Raw genomic sequence first — 25427 nt, forward strand, 5'->3', positions numbered from 1 at the left:
AGTTGGATTGAGGTCATGTGACAAACAAAGAGATCTTGACTTGTGACTATAAGTCAAACTATCCTGATAACTCTTTTGTCTTCTTTTGATAAACAATAATGCATTTGTATCTCTTAGGTTCGCATTATTCATTGGTGGTAACTTTAAATGAAAGCCTTTTATATTCTGGCGCCAATGATGATGAAACTGTATTTTAACACAACAAACATTGACTCAATATGGATGTAAACACCCTCAAACTAAAGACACAGCAGTAGAAGTTGATGTAGCTGTAACAAAAGTAGCTAAATGAACAGTAGGCTATTAGTGTTGGCAGCAGAATTGTCCTTTAATTGCCCCTTCCCTTAAGAACGAGTCTCTGGAACGCCAGCTCCGAGAGATGGAGGACCGCTTTTCCATGGAGACGTCCGGGTACATGGATGCAGTGAGCCGTCTGGAGGAGGACATCCACTCGCTGAAGGAGGAGATGGCGAGACACCTGCAGGAGTACCAGGACCTTCTCAACGTCAAGCTGGCCCTGGACATCGAGATTGCCACCTACAGGAAGCTGCTGGAGGGGGAGGAGAGCAGGTGACTTGGCGCTTTGTGGAGTTTTAACACAACCAACAGAAGTAATGATTGTTAATATTCTTCCTTCTTCTTCCTTCAGGATCACCATTCCAGTTCAGAGCTTTTCCAACATGCAGTTTAGAGGTCAGTATCAAATGAATATCCATAAGACCATAAAACTTGTATTTCTTAAACTGCATTGACTCTCCTCTATTCATATTTTAGAAACTAATCTGGACACTAAAACCCCAGAGGCCCACGTGAAGAGGAGCATCCTGGTTCGAACTGTGGAGACCAGAGATGGGGAGGTATGTGCTTTTACAAAACAACTCACGCACACTGAAGCAGGCTCTGCACATTGCACCTCTCAGCCATTCCCTCTGGAGGGCAATGTTGAACCCTTCTGCACGTTTTCACACTCATTCACTGTCGCTCAGCACACCTGATGCCATGTACAGCAAAAACTCACTGGGGATTTGTTATTTTCTCATTTGTAACTCTGGTGTCTTTTCTTTTCAGATCATTAAGGAATCAACAACTGAACACAAAGATCTTCCTTAAAGTTCAATCCTCAATCACCCCCATCAGAGTCATCACTTCACTTCTATTCTTTCATCATCACCTGCAGGCTAATCTGTTCCCTACAACTATGAAATCACCATTAACAGCTCCTAGACTCCCTTATTAGAATTGCTGTCAAAAACATCTTTGTTCAGCTTTTGTACAGCTATGAGTAGGATTTAGGTCGATCTCCTTGAAATGGTCTCTGGCCTGTTCCAGTGAAAATCATTGGAAACTGGTTTAATTTTAATTTAGACTGAAGACCAGATTATTAACATTGTTTCAGATTAGCTGCCACAGAAGAGGCATTAAAATGTAACGATTGTGTTCAGCTAATATGTACCACGGTGGAGGTTTACATGTGGTCATGTGTATGTGAAATGTGGCAAGGGAAGTACAAGAGGGAGTTGGGGTTTTGCAGACATCAGAATTGGATTTAGGCAGGAAATGAGAGGTGCGTTGTATGTTAGAGCAGATGAATTTGAGCTGTTTTTTTTAACCTTTGCCTGGTGCTATTTTGCATTTCATTCCTTTGTTGTAGCAGCAGCAACATTTGCTTATGTGTTACAGCTTGTATTACCTGCAGGTGTGTTTTCAATTAGTGCATCTCACTTCACGGTGATTAGATGTGTGCACAGATTGGAGTTGAGTGCAAATCATCAAACTAATATGTGTTGATGTTACTTTTCACATGTTACAACTCTGAACCTCATGGAGTTGCCTGCTATGGTTGCTTTTGATGGGTTAAACTGCAAAACCGGGAGATGCAACCATAAATGTTATGTATGACATACCAGACAGTCTGTAGTCTGTAGCTGCAACGATCGGTACTAGTAGTCGTTTGACAGAAATATAATCGCCAACTATTTTGATAAGCTTTTAATCGTTAAAGTAATTTTTTTTCATGCAACAAAGGCAGAAAAAGCTGTTTTTATCCTCTCAAATATGGAAATGTCTCTGTTTTAAAAGAAATCATATTTAACTGAATATTTTAGGGTTTTGGACCGACAAAGAAGACCTATTTTCTGACATTTTAAAGACCAAATGATTAGTCCGCTTGAAGAGTCGAGCAAGATATGTTAGCAAAAACAGACAGCTGACAGGCAATCAAGATAAAAACCACTGAAGCGTCCAAAATTAATCAAAGCTATGTTTGATGTGTGACTTTTGGCAACAGGACTCCATTTCTCTCGCAAAAATTACAGCAGCATTCAGCAGTTTGATTAAAAAAAGTTATGTTTAACTGAATTCTGTCTAAATCTATTTCAATAAAAGTCCATTTGAGTTGTGTTTTTTCCCCAAGTGAATGCACCAACAGCAGATGCTGAATGTTTGTATCTTTTCCACTTGGCTGTGGAGAGCTGTGACCATGGCAACCTTTACTGTGATGTCACATGTCCGATCAACAGGTACAACCAAACTAACGACAGACGAGTCTGTACAAACCTGCGCAGTCCTGAGGGGAGGTCTCACGAGCCAAAACAAACACGGACAAATGTCAGTTTGTTTAAACCTTCCTCCATCACTTCACTTCTGCTCTTCTGCATCTTCCATTCACCGCACACTCAGCTGTTGGTCTCCTCTGTCTCCTGAACACGACCTGATAAGACATTCAACACCAGGACTGCGTCAGGGCATGCCCGCTTATCCAGCAGGGGGTGATAGGGACAGAGCCAGGTTGGAGGTGTGGAGGAGGTGTGTGAAAGATGAAGTGTCCTCCAGGCTCCTGTTAATCCACCAAGCTACCTTCTCCAAATTCAAAGGCCAATTTCTGTAGTATTTGACTGATAGCAGAGAGAGAGAGAGTGCTGTGGAGATAAACTTCAACAAATCCCACAGCAGCAGAAACCCCTACTTCTTTCTTTTGAAAGGGAAGATGGATGGACGGACTTCACAGCCCAAACCCTGTAATCCAAGTCTCCTGCTTGGTTAGAAGTCACGCTGACTGAAGCCGTGCTGCTGACAGCCAGCTGACACTAATGAGTGGTGCTACGCCAAAGCTGGCAGTCGCTGTGCTCATCGCCAAGGACACGCTGTGAATTTGTGTTTCCATGAGCCTCCCACCTTCTCCCCTCCACAACTTCCACTTCTGTCACTCAACCCCTTCTCTGGTTTTCCCAATAACATGCAGCTCTCTCTTGTATTCACTGTTTTTGAATGTCGATCTTAGATAGAATCTCTTTTGGAAGAAAGCTATGCAGATGGGAATATAACATTAGTTCTGACCAATGCTACACGCTATGACGTGATGTTAACTTAACAACAATAAAAATTGTGTTCGTTAGAGTTGATGCCTCTCACAATGTTCTATTTATTCTTCATGGTTTTCTTTGGGTGCATTTAGATGGTCTTTCATACTTTTAGGTTGTAGTACCTTTTGTACCTGGAGAACAAAACGCTGCACAATGGTTCAACCAGACTGACAATTGAAAGGTCTGAAAGAGACAAAAGAATACCTCTGAGCAACATTTAAATAAGAATAGAAGAAATCAGCAGTCATTGTGAAAAGAAGCAGGTCCCTGTTTCAGTGTCAAGAGCACAATCAGGCCTATAACAAGCTGGAATCTACAGGTGTGTTGCTTTAGCGAAGCTACTCTTCAATCTTCACACATGTTGATTGCACCACATGCATCGTACAACTGCACTGAAGGATTACTAGCAAAAACAATCCTATTAACAGAAGGTTATTCTCCCCCGTCATGAAACACTGTGGGGACATCAACTAAATGGAAATGTCATTAATTACTTCTTCTTTTTGTGTCAAAACTATTTCAAATGTAAATAATAATTAGGTATCTTGTTAAAATAAGGAAAGAAGCAAAACATCAATTTAACACTGATTCCATCTTTTGAACGGTACTGCATATACATTATAATCAGCTTTCATCTCACTGTAATGAGTGCTATATATTCTGACAGTTAACTTTAGGCTACTAGACGAAGGACAGCAGCAGACAATTACTATTATTAATCATAGCTGATTGTTTCTGCCTGTCGGCCAGGCTGTGGATTTTGTCCCATCTCTCTTTCATTGGAAGAACGTTAGGAGTTTTATTAACAGCCAGCAGGGAGGAAAAATGACAGCAAGCAAAAGCTATTTCAATGTGGGTAAGTGAGTTTTGAGACAAACTTGGCAAAAAATTTGAACCTCCTCTTAAAATCCTTTAAGCTTAATGTTACTCCGTTGTTTAAACACATCCTTTCTAAGAGCTGTTGCACTCTCTGGATCATCTTGGGTCTCATTTGCTCCCTTCACTACAAGAAATACTGAAATGTCTCCCAATTAAAAAAGCTTGAACCAACTGAAAAAACAGCATGGAGTCTGCTATGTTTGTGAGGATTCAGGCATATATGAGAATGAAAACTCTTTTCCATATTGGCAATTTAATTGTAAGAATCAGACTTTTAAAGTGACTGAAAAGGCTAATTGCTTACAGTGAACATTTGTATTTATTATATAAGTTAAATATAAGCAGGAAGACAAATATAAGTCGATGCTATAGTCGAAAAACAGGCAGCATAAAGAGCACAAAATGTTAGATTATGGCCTCTCTTTCTGTCTTCTGCTTATTATTTGTTACTTGACATGTTTAACAAGAAAGTAATAGGCTTGATGACATCAGGAACCGTTTCGATATGGTTAAAAGAATACTCATACAAATGCATTTCAGCATGATTATAGTTTGCCAAACTAAACATTTGACTTCCAGGCGCTTAAAGACCCAACATGGTAATCCAGGACTAAGCTTTCCAGCAGCACATAAATGTGGCATTAGTCATTAACTATAATCAAGTTATCTTGAAGAGCAGGTTTTTGTCCTGAGCTTCAGTATGTACTTCAATTTAACGCATCATTCTTTAGGTAGATGTGTGTATTGAAGTGCAATTCAATGTGAAGTGTAACTGAGTGTGTGTAAAGTATAGTATGCATCTGTTTTTCCCCGGCTCTTATCAGAGAAATGGTGAGTCTCAGGTCTGCACAGAAGTCGACCCTGAGCTGAAGGAATTCCAGGCAGATAAAAGTTTCAGGCGGTCGGGGCTCTGGTCCTCACGTCTGGCTCTGAAACACTTTCCCGTGCAGAGCTGTTCCACAGGTCCGGGAAGGAGCAAAGATGGGAAAAAGAGCGGGTGCAAGGTGACAACAGCTGTCATGTAAACTATAGAAAACATGAAAACACACGGTCACCCAGTCTTATTAGAAAATGCCAAGACTTTTTTTTTTTAAATACACAAGCATGGACTTCCAGGAAGTCATGACGCAAATCTGCTTAATTGTGATAGTAATGATTTCAATGGAGTTTTCTCTGATCAAGTCTTTCCTTACGATGTTTAATCTGCATCTGATTTGAGCATCGAAATAAACTACAGTTGAAACAATAATTCAATTCATTGTTTGATATGAAATTAATCTGACGCTCTTTTGATAACCGAACTGATTATTTAAATTTCTTTTTCAAGCACAAAGGCCACAGATTATCTAGTTCAAGGTTTTAAGTTGTTTGGATTTGTTGCTTTTGTTTATATTATGTGACGGTAAACTAAATATATTTGGGTTTTGGACTGCTGGTTGGATAAAACATCTGAAGATGTCACCTTGGACTTAAGGAAATTGTGACATTTTTAACTATTTGCTGACATTATTATTTATGGATAAACGATTCATATATATTCAATATAATATAATATAATTAATATAATATAATTTAATATAATATAATATAATATAATATAATATAATATAATTTAATTTAATATAATATAATATAGTATAATATAATATAATATAATATAATATAATATAATATAATAATATAATTTAATATAATATAATATAATATAATATAATTTAATATAATATAATATAACATAGCATAATATAATTTAATATAATATAATATAATATAATATAATATAGTATAATTTAATATAATATAACATAATATAATATCATTTAATTTAATTACATTTAATTGCATTTAATTTAATTTAATTACACTTAATATAATATAATGTGATATATAATAATATAATATAATATAATATGATATATAATAATATAATATAATATAATATACCACCTGGACGTAAATCCAAACCAAATAAAATTCATGCAAATTTCAAGTTTAACTAATCCAGCTGAATAATAAACATACAAACAAAAAGACAAACGGGTCAGAAAACAACATCCTTGGTGAAGTTAAAAAATAATAATATTTGATATGATTCGGATATGAGCAGATATCAGTGGGATGCTGCACAAACTCACACTGATCATCCAGTGTTGCAGCCAACGCTCTTTGTCTTTCACTGCCCTCCTTACTGCACATTCCTGTCTTAGTTGGCTCTCACACAAAGGGGTCATGGGAAGGCATGTGGGCTCCTTGGTTAATTTTAGCCCTCATTTCATCAAGGCCATTGAGACAAAACACAGAGCAACCATCTCAACCCGTGAAGCCACTCTGATCTCCCAACACCCTTTACAGACTGAACCCCTGTCAACGAACACATACCAACTACTTCTCTGAGGACAAAGTGGAGCGATGACTTCTTGGATGTTAGGTCACCAGCATCCAGCTTATAGGGTCAGGAATAGTTTTATGATCTTCTCTATTTTTCTTTTCTTTTTTAGGCTATTCAAAGAGGTAAGAAAAGGAGAATTAAAATGGGGGTGGGGTTATAGATATGAAATGTCTGAGGTGTCCATCTTTTACCTAATCCACAACTTGTTGCAAAATGGTGTATAAATTGAGGGCACAGTTTATGAAATAGCTTCTTTTTTTTTACAGGATGAGATGATGCATAAGACTTCTAATCCTAAACTTTAAAGTTGGAGGAAATCTTTCTTTCCATTTAAGCAGTGTAAATCTCCTAGCTAGGAGCGTAGCAAAGGCTATCATGCAAAATATTAATATGATACAGTGGCTGGTGCTGTTCCTTAGACACTAAGTTAGGATCAATATTTGGAGTAAATTGGCCCAATTTTGCTTTAGACCAATGCAGTCTATGTACAATCTTAAATTGTATTACTTTATGTTTTAAACAAATTGAAGATGCGTGTATCTAATGTAGCTTGCCATATGTCCTCAGAAAGTTCTTCTTCCCACTGTCTTCTATTAAACGTTGCAGGTTCTAAATTGTAAGAATTAAGTAGAGTGCATATTTTGGCAATAATCTCTTAAGGGTAGGAAGTAAGCTCCAAAACAGATTCAAAGAGCGAGCTGTGTGTGTGTGTGTGTGTGTGTGTGTGTGTGTGTGTGTGTGTGTGTGTGTGTGTGTGTGTGTGTGTGTGTGTGTGCCAAGAAGCCACTTTGAGCCCCATCATGTGACCTTTAAGTAGGTATACAATTGAAATTCTGGCCTGGTTGTCTGCTGTATCTCTCAATACGCAGCTTGTGCCAGCTAAATGTCTCCTCTTTAGGTTCAGGGAGATGATTGTAGTCCTTTAAAGTCATAAGACTCAATTCTAGGAGAAAACACACGTCATTAAAGCTTAATTGCAAGGATTGTTGGGTTTTGCAAATCTGAATTAATCACATGTGTACCTCATAAAGTCAGTCTAAAGAACAGAGAAAAAAGCTGCTTCAACATACACGTTTTTACAATTCAAATAATTTTATGAAAGATTTAAAGGGGACAGGACACCACACATGTACACACACACACACTCACAGGACCTCAAACAAGGGTTCCATTTTAAAGCTTATCATGAGTACAGATTAATATAATACTCCAGAAGTGTGCTGGCAGCCACAGAGAAAGGGGATGCTGCTATTTTGAGCTCAGAGACTTGTGGAGTGAAGCAGAGAAGACTGATGAGGGTCTGCACTCTGTCAGTGTCAGATCAAATAATCACAGATAGGGTAAACATCACTTCAGGACATAGACTTTCAAAATAAATCATCGCTCTATTAAGAAATATTTACTAAAGAATGCTGTATTGTTTCCCCCAATCCTTGCCCCTGGTTTTTTTTTAAAACCTCTACATTTATTGAAATGTCATAAGCTTGGAGGAGATTTTGGGGGCATCTGAGGACACTGCAACAGCATTCAGACAGTGCATCTTTAATTATGACCCAAAAAAAGGCTTTTAGATGTCATTGTATTATATATATAATCTATATTGTAGCAATAGCAAATTGTGAACAATGATTATGAAAGAAAAACTATTTCCAGGGGCCAGGATTTGATTATAGTATTAGAACAAAATTTTAAAAATGGTGGGTTTGCTAACAAATAAACTATTTTGGGATACCGCCAGGCTATCAAAGTATTCAGCTTGTGTCGGCCACCTTGGATAGATCTTAAAGCAAATTTCAAGTTACCTTAATCCTGCATGTTGTATTCAGAGAACAAGAAATGCATTCAGATTTAAGATACATATAGATTAATTTCATATAACATGTGCTTTTTGTAATTCAGATAGTGAAACAATATTTGTTCTTTTATCGTGATCATTTGAATTTCTTTTGGACAGATATGCAAAACTTTATAAATATTAAAGTACAGATAAATGCATTTTATCAGCTTCTGATCATTCTTGTTAAGTTTCACATCCACACATCAAAATGATCTGACTCAATGCTATAATATGATATTTAAAATACTTAAAAATACTTAAACTGAATACATGTTGGATTATTCTGGCAGTGGGTTTTAATCGTTTTTATGAACATTGTTGTTATACCTCTTTGGTTCTTAATAAAGAAAGTTTTGGGGGAAACGCGAAATACATTATTCGGCTCTATTTTGAAAGGCTAACAAAATTGACTTCCGTTTATGACCTGGATAACTCGGACTGACTTGTCGCTGCTGACAGCCGCTCCTGTCGAGCCGGGGGGAGGTGGAAGGGGAGTGGAGCCAGAGAATCTGGCTGATAGGAGCTTCTTCTCTGCCGTGCATATCGTGCAGTGGCAAAACCTGAGGGAGAATGCTGCGATTTAATTAAACTGAGATATCCCTCAGCTTCTGTTCCCAACTTCTTCTCCCAAAACAAGCTCCCTTCTCCGCCTTGAGAAAAAATCTAATCGTGGGGAATCTGTTTGTCTTTTCATTTTGAAGGTTAAGAAAATGTTGCATATGGCTTTTGCAGTATCCTAGTGCACTTTTTTTTTTTTTCGTTTTTTTTTTTCAACATTATCCGCGTGCAACATCCTGCATCTGCTATCGCCCTGGCAACCAGACCTCCTCTCATCATTCTCCTGCGCTTCATCCCTCACCATCAGCTGCAGCCTCCGAGAGAAATCTAACCCTTATTTTGACGCTCGTGCTCCGAGTGGAAACAGATTGTCTTCTTCACAGGTGGCACTTTAAATCTCCTTTCTATTTTTTTTTTTTTTTTACTAGTAAGGTTCATGTGCCGGAGAAGTCTTTTCTCTCAGCACCAAAATGCCTGTGAGACGCGGTCATGTTGCGCTCCAGAACACCTACCTGGACACTATCATCAGGAAATTCGACGAGCAAAGTAAGTGCACATGAAATGATATTGAGTTATGATCATGAGATGCTGTCAAAGTGCGGACACACACAGTTGCAGGTTAAACAATCACCCACCAGTGGTAACAAAAAAACAATATGCGTATTTTATCACTTTTAAACATCCTACAAAGCCAACCTTATCATTTCGATGAAGATGTAATGTATGTTGAATGCTTTTAATTAATACGATGAAGGTGGCTGCCAGCTCAAACAGGTATGCAAAGAAAATGAGTGAAAAGAGTTTGCCCTCCATTAGTAACATCTGCTATTAAAAGAGGCATATGATCATTTTCTCAGTCCGTGTGGGGAAGGAAAAGGCCTTTTTGACAGCTTATGGTTATCATCTGTAGGACTAGTGGGCCAAGAGTACATGGATTGTAAAAATAGAGCATTGTTGTGAATGTAACAGGATTGTATGTACTTTTAAATTACAGTAGCCTAATGAATAATGTGCATGGGTAAGAAAAGTGGGTGCCAAAGTATATTTTTTTGTTAATTAATTTCAGTTATAAAGCATACATACAGCATGTTGTCATTTACAAAAAGGCTACTTGTATCATTAATCTATCATTTTAATTTAGACTCTTTCATTTCCTGAACAGCTGGCAGACTGACAGGCTTTTTGTGTTACATTGAAAAACTTATCTGCTTTGTATAAGTGATGTTGACCCGTCCACGCTGCTCCTTTTATGTTTGAGGTGTTGTTGCACCTGCATGTGTTTGTGTGTGCTCACCTGATGCCTAATTATATGTTCCATTAGCTCATATATTCCACTGCAACGAGAAAACACCGCTTATACATTTAAAAAGAAAAAGATTTCAGATGTTGGATTACTTATATGTTGTGAACGTTGCATCTCAGTCATTTACATTTTTGCTGTTGTAATTTCTTGTTTACACTATAAATAATTATATCTAATGAAATATAATCAAAGTCTGTTTTTCGGTTTTACCTTTTCTCCACGTACATTTCTCCTTGCCTACCTCACTATGGACCAATAACAGAAATAAGAGAAATAGTTTTTTTGCTCCAAATTAGTTTTAGTCTGATAACATCTGGGGCCAATAATACTCAAATCTCTGAAGCTCCTTTTTAAAAAAAACTCTATTATGTAATGCCTTTACTGTATGTCCCTAAATGTGTATGTGTGCACACGCAGCCACATGCACGTGCACGGCCAGGTGAGTGCACGTGCCACAGCGGTGCTGCTTAGCAACTGTGTAACGATCAGTGTTTCTGCTCTGAGCCCCAGATATAATGACTTTGGACTGGATGTGCTTTCCACCAGAGGGGCTCACCCATTTACTTTAGAGAAGGACTGAGGGAAGAGTCCCCTCAATTCATCTGCGTGGGGCAGCTGTTCTAACCAGTTCCACCACAGGATAATAAAAGGGCCAGTCAGAGGATATTTATGTACTTTTCATTCAGCTCATTGAACTCCTCCATTAGCAGCCTTCGAACAAAACTGTCCTACTTCAATTTAATGGTGGACAATGTTTTGGCATGCTGTTGACAATGCCACGTACATTACGATCATCAATAACAGGAACTGAATGGTATATGCGCATTGAATTACTATTAAGGATTTTTTTTTCTGAGTGCAGAGTAACTGAGTTAATACTCAAAGATTTGACATCGCCGGAAAAAGCATTACTGTGGTCCAGTTTGCAGTGGTGGCAGAAGTATTCAGATCCTTTACTTAAGTAAAAGTACCAATAAAACAATGTAAACAATTCTGTATTACAAGTAAAAGTCCTGCATCTTAAATCCTACTCAAGTAAGAAATAAAGAAGTATTATGAGCTCAATGTGGTGAAAGTATCAAAAGTAGTCGTCAGTTTAGAGGGGAAATATACAGTATGTGGTGGAATATAACTAAGTGCATTTTCTCAAATACTGTACTTTTATGCCTCTGTTTACTTCTACATCACTATATTTCAGAGGAAAACATTGTGCCTTTTTACTCCACTACAATTATCTGACGGTTAAACTTCCCAACAGTATAGAAAAGTACTTCACCTCAACCAACCTCAACCAACCACAACAGCTGCTTTTACATTGATGTATGAGTAACAATAATCTCATGAATAGGTCTATATAATGGCATAACAGTCACAGGGGCCATTTTATACATTGAGTACTTTTTAATACTTTGAGTACACACATACATATTGATATACTTAAGTAACATTTTTAATGCAGGACTTGTAACAGAGTATTTTTTACAGTGTGATATTATTCATACTTTTACTAAAGTAAAGGATCTGACATCATTATCGCAAAATGAGAATAATAAAAGAATGTCAGGTGAAATGTTACAGGCTAATCCTGACAGACGTCAACAACCTGTAAATTCCCACAGGTCACATGAGAGCAGGTGTGACGCCACAGGGGCTCTTATGTTAAAGTGCCCACCTCTTCTCCTCAGTGTCCCGGGAGAAATGATGACATTAGCACCACAGAGAGGTGGACTTAATCAGCTCCCCTCTGTGACTCCACTTAAACTGATTGTTGAGAGGAGACTGGAAGAGATTTTGATCATCCTTTGAGCGTGTTTTATTAAAACAGTGCAAGTGCAATTGTATTGTAAATATCCAATATCCAAAAAGACCAGAATTTGATTTTCTTTACCATAAATATTAGTATTGCATAGAAATGTATCAGCATGTAACAATAATGTTTGCAAGGCTACAAAATAGAGCTAAAAACGTTAGCGTTCATAGCGTTAGCTTAAATGAAGCTAGCTGGTAAGATAGCCACAGCTAGCCTTAGCTAAAGCCAAATTCCCTTGACTCTTTATTACTACATGTTTCCTAACGTAACTGGAAAATAGATTTTGACAATCCAATCATGTTAGTAATTCAGTAATAATGTGAATGAGGCAGCAGCTAAATCCACCCAATAGAAAAAGTAGACCTAACAGCAGCTAGCTAAATTTCTCCTGCTAAATATTACAAGCTAACATAGCAAAGTAACATTAGCTGTAAATGCAACCTCAGCCCCAGACACCATAGAGGTTTCCATATGTTCTCCAAAGGTAAGATGGAAAATAATATGACAATTAATTAGACAATTTATCTATCTGTTAGCCTACATGGTTTGGCTAACCAGCCTATAAACTTTAATATATACATAATTTCTTTTTCTTTTTAAGTTTAGTAAGCTATCTGTCTTCGTAGAGCAGTATAGCAGACTAATATGACAAGCCCTTTTAACATTTAATCAGTGGCGGTAATAGCAATTGTATATATCAACACTTGCTTTTTGACTAGTTTGACAACAGACTCTTTCTCTTAGTATTTTTGGTGAATGCCTTTGGACATTACATTACAGTTCATTTAGCTGACGCTTTTGTCCAAAGCGACGTACAAAAAGGACAAAGCATCTTCTTGCAATTTGTAAGCCACACTGAATACTCAACAATACTAAAGTATTTTAATAGTTTTTCTACTAAGTCTTTTCCAAATTGAGTGTCTAAAGATAAAGATCTGGGCCATTTTGGTTAAAATATTTTTTTTACAAACTTTCCTAATTTATTGATATCTACACTGATTATTTATTATTACGTTTTATAGTATTAAAAGTGAAATACTTTGCTTACTATTGCATGCTATTGGCCACCCTTACTAGAATTTTGAAGGTGTATATTGTTTAGAATTAAATTGATTAGTTTCTTACTTCAACCATCATTTACGGCACATAGATTTATTGCCTTTTTAAACTGGAATATGATGCTAAGTGACTTCCATCCTTCAGATCGCAAGTTTCTGATCGCCAACGCCCAGATGAAGAACTGTGGCATCATCTACTGCAACGAAGGATTCTGCCAGATGTTTGGTTTTGCCAGGGCGGAGATCATGCAGCAGCCTTGTACCTGCCAGTTCTTGGTGGGGCCCGGCACCATGAAGAGTGCCTTGGCCCAACTGGCTCAGGCTCTGCTAGGCTCCGAAGAACACAAGGTGGAGATCCTCTACTACGATAAGGAAGGTAAGACAGTGGAGGAAAGACGTGTTTGCAACCTCAGGTACCTGGGTAGGAGCATTCTGGCCATCACAAAATCTGGCGTATTGGACGTCTTTACTGCATGAAAACAGTAAACAGTAGCAGTATGTTTCCCTGTCTTGCTATCCATCTGATCTGATCTATCGAACGTGATCGGACATATCCTAATCCCCTGCTCTTAATTTCTACAATATGGATTGGGAAAAGTGATAACATTTTAGATTCTAGCATACAAAAAGTGTTGAGAAGTGCTGAGACTAAAAGTTAAATCATGTTACATTTTCTAAGCTTGACAAGTCTTTTAAGATAGAATGTAAAATTTGAGCTAAAAAGAAATGCTGCTTCTGACCTTGCAAGATATTTTTTCCCTGGTTTTAAATTTATGTGGATACAGAACGAGGACATAAATTATTCGCATGACTAAGAGGTTGTTTTTTGTGAGAACATGTTTTCTGGTGAGGACAGCCAATTTAGAGACGAAATGTACAGCTGGGGCTGATGGGAATAGTTTAGTATAATACGACTCATTTTCCTAACGAGACCAGTCGATTTCGTTCAATAACAATCATTCAACGTGGTGTAAAGTGTCAGTGAAGATCTGCCAGGTGCACATAGATGATGTTTGCCTAAACAATCATTTTGTTCAACGAGTTATATGACCAACAAGACAATCTGCCTCACTCCATGAACATGCAGAATGCTTTTAAAATCCTAATTGACTCTGTAAAGTCTTGTCTTCAAACAGAATCACATTCAGATTTTCACAGACTCTAGTCATAAAAATCAAACAAAGAACATTTACCCATGTGTGGGGACCATTCACGGTGAACTGCCATGTTTTTTGCAAACAACTGCAGATGTCTTGAAAATCAGTTATGGGTTTTATTATCAGGCTTTAAATCATGTAGTGTGTGTTCTCGTTACTGAGTCGCCTCCCCAGCGAGACCACGCAGGCACACTCGGCATCATATGTTTAATCTCTTCTTAAAATCTGCTCGTATGGATGCACATTTGTTTTGACTCTCCTGTTCTGCCATATTGGTTTGTTGATACAACCTTACTCTCCTCCCTCCTCAACAATCTTTCCCATGCTTTCCTTCACATTCTCCACCTGTATTTGTCTTTTGTGCAGAACTTGAATTTTAGAAAAAAAGTTATGAGCAAACTAAAAATATAATTATCACAGTTGGGGAAGCAGCAAGGAATGAAAAGTATAGAGACGCAGAGATGGTGATATTAGAATTATAATGAGAGAAAGTGAAAGAACACAAGGAAAAAACAGAGCGACACAGACATTTAAACTTGGCAATCGTGGCATTTTACTGAACGTTCCCTCCTCTCAAGTCTTCTTTTTCTCTTGACTCTATGATTTAACCTTAATGCCGCCGACAGCTACAGACTGAACCTGTGCACGGGTCTGCATTTTGCCTCCGTAATGTCTGTCACCTGCGACCAGTTAATTCCTTTTTCACCTTTTTATCAGTCACTTGCACAGAAGCTCTGAGGCAGAAACACATGATAGAGGCCAGCAAACACACCAGGCTCAAGCCAATTACTGTCATCCACCATAAATACAAGTACGTTTACTGTTTACACACACACACACATGTCTTTTGCTACTTTGGACATTTGGGCATGGGGCATGCAGTCTAGAGAGCTGTTGTCATGGAAATGCGATCAGCATGCCAGCTCAAATCCACTAAGCATCTATTTGTTTTGTCTCCTGCTTCCTGCTGTTCTTCCAGACTGAAAAGGCCAACAAGTGGATACAATGTGCATTCACTGCCTAGGTTGATTTTTCCAGAATAAATTCCTGTCAGAGTTTTTTTAGATTGGATGTGTGAATGCAAGCGTGTGTGTGTGTGTGTGTGTGTTTGTGTGTGTGTGTGACTGCCCTCTCCCCCATTACTATTTTTAGACCACACTGATTGCAGGGTGAAGTTATACCTGACGGAAGTGTTGCTCATTTAGTCTTTTTTTAGGTATCATTGCCTGCTGTAAAAATCACATGGCTGTGACAGGTTTTGTGTGTTGGTGTATCGCTCAGTGGCAGAGCATCAGACTGCGGATCAAGAAGTCCCTGGTTCAAATACGGGCGCCTCCTGCTTTCCTATTAAAGGCTGTCTCTCTCTGTGTCAAAAGGTACCTGCAGGCCGTGCTTGGTGGACATTGTCCCTGTAAAAAACGAGGAAAGCATCGTCATCATGTTCATCCTTGACTTCCAGGAGCTGATTGATCCTACTCTCAAGAAGTCAGGCCTCAGGAACAGATTCGCCCAAGGATTGATTTACTGTAAAAACCTTTAACATTTGTCTCATACCTGGCATGCATGATACACTTTGGGAGATAAACTATATGAATTACTGTACATACACATATGAACATGATTTGTAGTAGATAAAAGTTTTGGGTTTAACACAGACTTTCCCCCCTCAGGTCAGAATCGCAGGTTGAAGATGAGGCTGCCGGTGCTGCGGTCCATGCAACGACCTTCACTTTCCAAAGATCAGTTTGAAGGAGTGGTAGTGGACTACCTGCAGGTGAGGCGGTGTACACACACGAGATAATGCAATGCTCCAGTGCGTAGTGACATGTGAGAGTAGCTCAAATCTACACATACAATAATATTACATGTCTAATATGCATCGCAGTGACTGACTCTTTGAATGTACTGATAAACGATTAGGCTTGCTTGAAGAGCACAAAACAAAAAGCATTTTGCTCTCAAATTATTTACAGATAACTAATTATTTTGGTGTACAGATATGAAATTCCAACCATCGTGCTGTTTCACATGTTGGCTGCCTCAAATAGCCGTGAGATCAGTTTGAACTTCGAAGACAAAGGACAGCAATGGAAAGAATGAGAGGGGGAAATCCATTATTGAGTTTGTCCTTCTTTTCTCAGAGTCTCCGTACTTCTGTTTAGGAGTTCTCCTGGGTTTTCATGAATCACTTCTAGTGAAAAACTATTTCCTGACAGTATTTAACCTGAAACCAGAACTGTATTGAATCAAGTCAGGCACATGTACATGTTTGGATTTTTTGCCAGGGATGAAACATTCCTTTTATGTTGCAGGTCCACTGCTGTGAGTTTGCAAAGAAATGTGTGATTTTTTAAAATATTTTTCGTACACCTAAGCAGGGAAGGGACAACATAGGATTGCAATAAAAAAAATCACTCACAATAAGTTTATTGTAGTGAACTTAGCCTCACATGAGCTGTGCAGCTCACTGTCATGGTAGAGAAGTGAAAAATAATCATGACATGAAATGTTCATATTGTCCCATGCCTACACTTAAGACCTCCTGCTGTCTGTCCTCGACAGCCAAACAGCGAGGACGTCCCCCTCAAAGAGTTTCGAATCCCGTCGAAAGAGTGCTGCTTGCAGTCTGAGACAGAAGCCCTGATAGAACAGGATCTGGATCCTCCCTCCTCTGCAGCCCAGTCCTCCACCAAGCGGCGCTCCCTGCTGACAGACTGCTTGGACCCCGACAACGCCTTCCCCAGGGGGGCCTTACCTCTGAGCTGTTCCCGGGAAAGTGTCCGCAGCCTCCGACGCGCCTCATCACTGGACAAGATTGATGGCATGAGGGCAGAATGGAGCAATCAACCTGGTGACTCCCGAACAAACAGCAGTGAGTGTCTGACTTCAGAGGGAATTCGTTGTTATTATTACAGTAAGACTTTCATCATATTAGTCAGATATAATGTATATTAACATTTTATATATTCCCATTAAACATCTGACAGGAATATAACATTGTATCATTCTAAATGCAATCACAACATTCTCCACATATTTGTGTTTTGGTTACATTGGTTTCAAGTTTTGATGTAATTAAACTTACTCAGTTTGACATGAGCACAGAAAGATATTGTTGTTATGATATGAGAGCAAGTAATAATACTGACTTATTGCCAGTCCAAGCTTGTCCTTTGGAATATTACATTAAATTATTATTACAGATGCCACACTTTCATTTTTAAGACAATTGTTTGATTACTGTTAACTCAAACAACAAGAACATTACGTTAAGTTAAATCATATAAGATCTTGAAAAGAACATAATCCACATTGGGTCTTATCTATGTTCAAAATAAACAAGGAGCAACTTTGAGACGGAACGCAAAAGGAAAAATTGAAAAGAAAATTATACACACACATCACCTTTGAAAAAGGTTGTGTTTTGGATCCATCAAGGTTTTGCATCCAAACAAACATTTGGTGAAAACTGATCATTTTCACCAGGAGATTTGCCAGAAAAGGAAGAAAAGAGGTTTCCTTCACCAAGTTCATTATATTCTATATAAGCACACCTCAGAATACATTATTATTATTATTATTATTATTATTATTATTATTATTATTATTATTATTATTAGTATTAGTATTAGTATTAGTATTAGTATTATTATTATACGGCACTTATCAAGGGTAAAGGGAAAAATAGGATGATTCAAAACATTTAACTCATGCCAGGTCCAAGAAACATTATTTATATAATATATGCAATTTAATAGAGCTTGTAGAGAACAGTGGCTAAAATGTTGACTGAATCTATGTTTGAGTTTCCATATTATATTATATTTCTGGGCATTTTTTGCCTTTCGGACAGCGACAGTAAAGAGACGACAGGAAGAGAGGGATGTAATAATAATGAGTTGATCTTAAACCATAGTATAATATTTGTTACTATACTAAAAATTGGTAAAATAAAAAGAAATCTTTTCTGTTCTGTCAGACAAGAAAAACGATAAATAGAGAGAAAGAGAGATCCAAGATAACAGACGTCCAACATCCATAACGCAGTGAGCGTTGCTCTGAGCACGTGCAGCCGCCTGATGGTTGTTCCAGCACAATCACAATCAATCCCCCTGTGTCACCGTGTGTCTGACTGTGTGTGGGTTTGTGTTCCATTTGTGCTAAAATTGCACATTACTGCACAAATATCTTTTGTGCACGTTCCAATCATACTCTGGACTCTCACTCTGTCCACACCTGGACACTTACAGATTTAGAAGTAGGTCATAGCGAATTCAAGAAATCATTATCATTCAAATAAAATGAGTTTTTAAGTCTTAATGTCTGATGTTGCTGCTCTCTGCTGCAGATCTGAAGCCCAGCACTCTGAACTCCACGTCGGACTCAGACCTGATGCGACATCGGACCATCGGCCGCATTCCTCAGGTCACTCTCACCTTTGGCTCGGACCGGATGGGACCTCCTTCACCCACTGAAATTGAAATCATCGCGCCCAGCAAGATTAAAGACCGAACCCAAAACGTCACCGAGAAGGTCACTCACGTCACTCAGGTGAGACGAGTCCTTAAACATCTCGATTAAAAAAAGAAGAGATGATAAACACCATCTTTGTTCTTGTTGAATCGTTCTGTGGTCAAAGCTACTGGTGTCCTGAATGTGTCATTCCTTATTGTTGGTTGCTCACACTTATTTCTTACTTAAATATATATTTAAGATTGTTCTACATGTGAACTTCCTTATTTCTCTATGTCGTGGTTGCGCCCTTAGAACTGTGATCTGTGCTTGCTATCTTAATTTCAAAATTTAAGAGCTAAAAGACTGGATTTCTGTAAGCTAAAGGGAACAATGTTCTTTTCATCGTTTTGCTTGATGTAAATGTGAGAATGGATGTGCCTGCGCCCACGGAACAATTAAGGGTAGAATAGAAAAAGGTAAATTGAAACCTGACTAAACTTTACATGATTTATTTTCCTTAAATCAAGAACAAACGAGGTGAGATATTCCTATTCTCAGTGCAGTTTTCCTTGTTTCAGGAGTTTTCTATAAAGGTTTCCACATCATGAAGACACAGAATAAGGTTGTTGCTCTGGTTTCAACATGGTTTGCAGATTTGTTATTGTTTTTTGCTTTTTTGAATTGTAGGATTAATGTTTTTGAAAACGTTATGTCAAGTTAAGCCTCATATTTAGAGGTTTCATATTAGCTTTGACAGATTTGTCTCTCTACTCATTAGGAATAGAAATAATATCCATCACATCTTATTACATGTCCTGTCATCCTGTTTGATAAGTCCAGTGTTTTGGCCATTATTGTAGTTGAACTCCTTGTGCTGTCACATCCTTCATTGTCTCTGCACAGAGATAGTTCAGACAAAAATGTCTATAAATGTTTATTGCTGCTGGCTCACTGAAGATGCTAAAAGACATCTGCAGTCGCAGGGTGAAAGTGTGAAAGAATAATCTCACCTAAGGTGTGAGCCACCTGTCATCACACCACGTTGTGTCTGTGCACACTTACCTCACACAGAAAACCACAATGGAAAAATACTCTAATAAAAGAAAAGTTTTTGCTTTTAAAATGTGACTTATTGTGAAAAATGATCCCAATCTGAGGATTGAACTCTGAAAATAGGACACAATGGTCAATTAATTAGATACATTTTAGAGTTGCATTTTGTAAATGTTTACACATTTTATGAGCATACAGTACCTTATATTGAATATTAAATCAGAATATTCAAAGTAACTCTTAAAGACATGTAGTGAAATACAATACAAAATAATTACCTCAGTAAATTAGTGGAAAATAGTCCCAGAAACTGGTAATAATATAAACTGGTATAATTGGGGCACCGTGCTCCCTCAGTCACATTAACACAGTTTATCTGAGTGGTCAGTTGACTCTGTTTCCAACCAGCCTGAACAAAAGAGGCTGTTTGTGGCCCAGTTGTTTGTTTGTTTGTTTGGCTTTTGGTTTGTTCTTTAGCAGGATAGCTTAAAGGTTCAATGTGTCATTCTGAGCCACATGAGAAAGAAACAGGGGGCAGTATTTCACCTCTAAACTGGGTCCATACAATCTCTAATGTTTATTGTAGTTTGGCATATTTATTGTTTTAATGTATTCTTTATATTGCGTATTGCATTTCCTCCCGTGTAAAGCCTGTCAGTCTGTATGTGAGCAAAGCAAAAAAACACTGCTATCTTATAATCTTCACGTGGGGCTTATCCTTCCCTTTCTAAGAAAATGTATTTTCTCCCGGATTACTTTTGCTTTTGACGTATCACAAATACGTTTGTAATCATAGTACATAGAAGTCTGCGTACGTATTAAGTTAGGGTGGATAGAAGTGTCAAATTAACATAAGGCAGACCGCTGTTTGTGTCAACATTAGTGCAACAAACATACTTATTTTAAGCCAAATCAGGTTCTTTTACTAAACACAACCAAGAGGTTTTTGTGTTGTTCTGTTTCCATTTACAACGTATAAATTTACATTTAAAACTGCAACCATTATTATGTTATTATTATTAATAGAAAATATTGACAGCCGGTTGCACAATGCGGAAGCAACATGGCGTCTGAGGCCCTGGAAAAAGTGACAGGAAGAACAGAAGGCTTCCTAAAATGCCTGGCAGGAACACTTCACTTGTTATCTCGACTTTTCTGACGTCACGTACAAGTTTGGATAAAGAGTGTTCCTCTGCGTGAGCATGGCAGTGTCTCGCTCTTTGATATGTTTTTGTTGGAATGTAGAACACAGAAAGTTAATACAGCTATCTGTGTCTGTTATGTCTCCTGTTGACAGACCACACACAAGACATTTTCTCTTGTTTCCAGCACAAATCAACTCGTTTCACTCGCTGTTTTATAACATAGTGTACAAATGAACTCGTGGCAATTGATCTTTCTCATTTTGTGATATTATTTCTTGGTACTAGACATTTAAACAAATTGAATTGGATTAAGAATTATTAATTATCTGGACATTTTTTTGCAGATATCTTATCTCGTTTGATGGAAAACCCAAAACTATACTTGTAATATCTGTGTAAATCCAGGTTATGCTTAGTGTGTTTTACACTAACACTATTTAAAAATGTAAATGTTATTGCTCATTACTTTGTGCTGCTTATTCACAGCCTGAGATAATGTTGCATTTGCTTCATCTAATGTCAGTATAGAAGATCACTATTCAGCAGAGAGTACTGTCCTCTCCTTTGAGTGTATGAGGATGTGTGTGTAGATTGTGAGAGTGTGTGTGTGTGTGTGTGTGGGGATAACAGACTGACTGTGAAGCTGTCCGCGAGCGAGGGGAGAGGTTTTGGTGAGATATAGTTATGAAAGCGAGTAAAAAGGGCGACGGCTGTGAGGCTATTGAATAGCACTCGGTGGCTTGACGCTAATGCCAGTGACCTTGGTCTCTAGAGCTAATGGAAGTGGAGGGCAGCGGGCATGCTCTCTGTGCATCTGTCAAACCTCCAACTGCGCTCAGAAATCACACTGCAGTCCTCTCGAGCGTCTTCATTGCTGGTGCCAGTTTGAGTTGTTGTCCTGTTAAGGGGAGACACGGGTGAATAGGGTAAAAACTTAGAGGGTAGAAACTTCCCCCGTGGATTATTTACATTAAGACAATATTTTTTTTGTATTCTACATTTTCAGAAAATGTTTATGTTAAATATGCAAATGAGGCATTTTCTTATTAAATATGTGCTGATTTGCATTTATTTGCATTTTATTTCCAGAACAGAAATGTGAACAAGCCCGGTTCTAAATTGTTGTTTCATTTTGTTGACAGTAATAGACTCCATAAATCAGAAAACAAATGTTTTGCCATATTTTTAGGAATAATATGTGATATAAATCCGGCTATAAATGATATATGAACAAACCCCTCTGTAAAGCCGTCAGTGTGTAGATAGGATGTATGCAAGTGCTGCTTGAGTGGAGATTTCTGGCTCAGAAAACTAATTCTGAGAAACGTATATGTTGTAAAATGACACGGCAGGTAAACAGGGTAATCTTTTAAGTAATAGATCTCACCATGAAACTTCCCCAGTTAATTACTTACATTAAGACAATTATTTAAAGTTTTCTGAAATGTTTAAATATCAGACGCTGAAAGACAAAGTGTAGTTAAATAAAAACCTAAATGTGTATTTTGGATGTTTTCTTTCCACAAGCAAAATATCTCAAACTCTCAACATTGACCAGTGCATGAAAAAACGGATGTTTATGGCTGTAGTGTCTTCAAACAGCTCGACTCACATTGGTATCATAGTCGTGGGGTCACAGACGGATGTGAAGCCCTGAAGGTCAGGTTTTAGGTCACAGTAATCGTTACTGCTGTCATGTGGGAACAGACTGTAGCAGTGGTCAATAAGCATACCAAGTTTTCCAAACTTATCATGTTGTTTACATGTACCTCAATCTATAAGCATATGTTTCTTTTATGTTTTGTTACATACCATTATACAATAAATTTGTTCATTATCTCGCCTTTATAATTGGATTTCGATTGGCACCTTACAAAAAGGGAAATGAAGGTTGTCATTGATCTTTGGCATATTGATTAGTCTGCATAACATGAAGCACACAGTGTGATTGACTAGATCGTAGCTTGTAAAACACTGTTAACTGTAGAAAGCACAAGTGTGTTTGTGTGGTGCCCCCTGGCTTACAACAGGAGACTGCAGAGGAATTCTGAGAAGTGTGTGTGTGTGTGTGTGTGTGTGTGTGTGTGTGTGTGTGTGTGTGTGTGTGTGTGTGTGTGTGTGTGTGTGTGTGTGTGTGTGTGTACAGTTGAAGTGTAATTGTCAAACAGGTTTATATTTGCAAAGTAGTGTCTTCTAGACATGCTCATTGGCCAAACTCATTAAATTGAGGGGGTTGCATGACTGTCGTCAAATATACTATTTTAATAACACAATACTATGTCAACGTTAAGACAATAATTTGCTGAATCAAAGAGGATTATGCAAAATAAATGCACAAATAAATAGACGTGTGACACACATTGCATGTAAATACAGAAATATTTACATAATGATTTCTCTAACCATAAATCAGGCTGCCTATATCAACACTGAAGAGTATAAAGTAGAGTGCTAAAGGAAAGGGCTATTTTGGATTTTAGCAATTATTGCTTGCTGAGCAGTGGAGGAGGCGGACGCCGTCATTCATTGAGCTTTGAAGGAGGATCCCGTAGTGAGGGTTGGGCTACGGGAAGGGAGGAGAGAGAGGGAGATGCACAGACGAATGGATAGGGATTTCCTCCCCCTCTCTCTCTCTTGCAGTCTCCTGCTGTTTACCCTGCGGTGCGCTTCAGCATGAGCTACAAGCATAACCTGCGGCCTGTGAGTACCTCAGCCTTACTGGGTCTCTCAAGCTCCCTGGTGTCCTCCTCAAACTCTCCCTTTTCTTTTACAGCTCCATTTCCCTGTTTTTTTGTTGCACCTTTTCCTCCTCTTCCCCCTTTTCCTGCGTACCTACTGTAACTCCACAGGTAAGCAGCTTCATCCAGGTTAAGCTGATGCCATGTCACCTTGGTCTTGTCTTTCTATTTGGACAGTTTTCTCAAATGTTGTGCACAGAATCTTGCAGCTTACTTTGTTTTTATAACAATTTGCTTTTGAGACGCTCTTGTGGTTTTAAGTAAATATATAGGAGTTGTGTTTATATTTAGAGTGGAATAAGGAAGAAACTTAGATTTGTATCATTACTTAAGTGGTTGGACAGTTCTTAATGGTTGGCATTGTGCAAGAAGAAAATTATCTAAAATTAGTTACAGGTGTCAGATTTTGCACTTTGCATTGTAACTTCAAAACTAAGGATAAAAGTAGTATTCTTTTTTTAATAGCGGATAAACTACACTCCATTCTGTGGACATTTAGTATTCAAGCTGTGCTTTTAACATTTAAAAGCAGCAATTTCATATATTTCTCACTGGCTTTCATTATAAATCCTGCTGAATCTTTAAGCTTCCCGTGTACTTCACACCTCAATGTAATATATATGAATATGAACGTATAAACAGTGAACTCCGGCTATGTGAGTTATAAATTCAGAGAGGCGACAGAGAGCTGTTGCGTGCGAACTGGCAGTTGTTCTCTGATTGTCATTATGAAACAGAGCTGTGAACAACATCAATAACAACAATAACATTTCCTGGATGAATGAACTTTTGCTCTAGTGTTTACATTCTCATTACTGTGTTGTCACATCTGTTCAGCTACTGTGGTCAGTTGCTGACACACTAAAGAGTGCCAGAGGTTGTTGTGTTCAGTGAATCTTGTGAGGTTTCCCACATTATCCTGGTTTTCAAATATTATGCGCTGTCTATTGGTCATATAAAAACTGATTTATGTAGCAAGAGCAGAAGCCATCCCTCTTTCATTAAAAGCCATTGCATGCTACGGTATAATGGAGCTCTATACAAGCCACGGTTCTTCCTAGTTAAGATCTTACTTCATATTTCCTCCCCCTCCTTTTTTTTTGTCTATGCTATAATTATGCAAACCAAAATGCAAATCAGGGTCTCACCACTGGAGGGTTTGTGAGGAGATGGAAGGACAGCAATGCACTAAGAGCATTTTTAACATGGGCTAGTTAGTTAGTGTACATATAGATACAGCAGTGGGACATCAGAACTATACAGTTTGTTAGAGGAGAGCATTTCCACAGCAGCCAAGGGACCACTGCGTAGGATTAAGGGGGATTTATTGGCAGAAATGTAATATAATAATCATAACTATGTTGTCATTAGTGTGTAATCACCTGAACACAGGTTTTCGTAACTTTAGAATGAGCCCTTCATAGATACGAAGGAGTCGTCCACCATGTTGCACCGCCATGTTTCTACAGTAGCCCAGCATGGACAAACCAAACACTGCCTCTAGAGATGTCACGTTCCCTGAAGGCCACCGTAGGTTCTTTACACACTTGGAAAGGGAGGGGTGAGCAGAGGGTTATTCTGTTGATTGCAAGCTGCAGCCTCACTGCTAGATGCCACTATATTCTACACACTGCTCCTTTAAAATCAGCCATATAGATTCCTGAACTTCCATAATTAACTAAA

General features: G+C 38.2%; 2 protein-coding genes across 2 annotated transcripts in view; both read left to right on the forward strand.

The window, feature by feature from the left end:
* Positions 1-218: 218 nt before the first annotated feature.
* gfap (glial fibrillary acidic protein) lies at positions 219-3397 on the forward strand. Its single transcript, XM_029436977.1, has 5 exons — positions 219-224; positions 350-570; positions 650-693; positions 775-857; positions 1069-3397. Exons 1-5 carry the CDS (start codon positions 219-221, stop codon positions 1108-1110), a joined length of 396 nt encoding a protein of 131 aa, XP_029292837.1. The 3' UTR covers positions 1111-3397.
* A 6098-nt stretch (positions 3398-9495) lies between these two features.
* Positions 9496-25427, forward strand: part of kcnh6a (potassium voltage-gated channel, subfamily H (eag-related), member 6a) — a 29128-nt gene continuing 13196 nt past the window's right edge. Inside the window, exons 1-6 of the mRNA XM_029437058.1 lie at positions 9496-9571; positions 13342-13572; positions 15730-15879; positions 16009-16127; positions 16916-17225; positions 18702-18904. Of these exons, the coding sequence (XP_029292918.1) occupies positions 9496-9571; positions 13342-13572; positions 15730-15879; positions 16009-16127; positions 16916-17225; positions 18702-18904 (1089 nt within the window). The remainder of the gene's footprint in view (positions 9572-13341; positions 13573-15729; positions 15880-16008; positions 16128-16915; positions 17226-18701; positions 18905-25427) is intronic.

Source organism: Cottoperca gobio, chromosome 8 (assembly GCF_900634415.1).
Source record: "Cottoperca gobio chromosome 8, fCotGob3.1, whole genome shotgun sequence".
Taxonomy (NCBI): domain Eukaryota; kingdom Metazoa; phylum Chordata; class Actinopteri; order Perciformes; family Bovichtidae; genus Cottoperca; species Cottoperca gobio.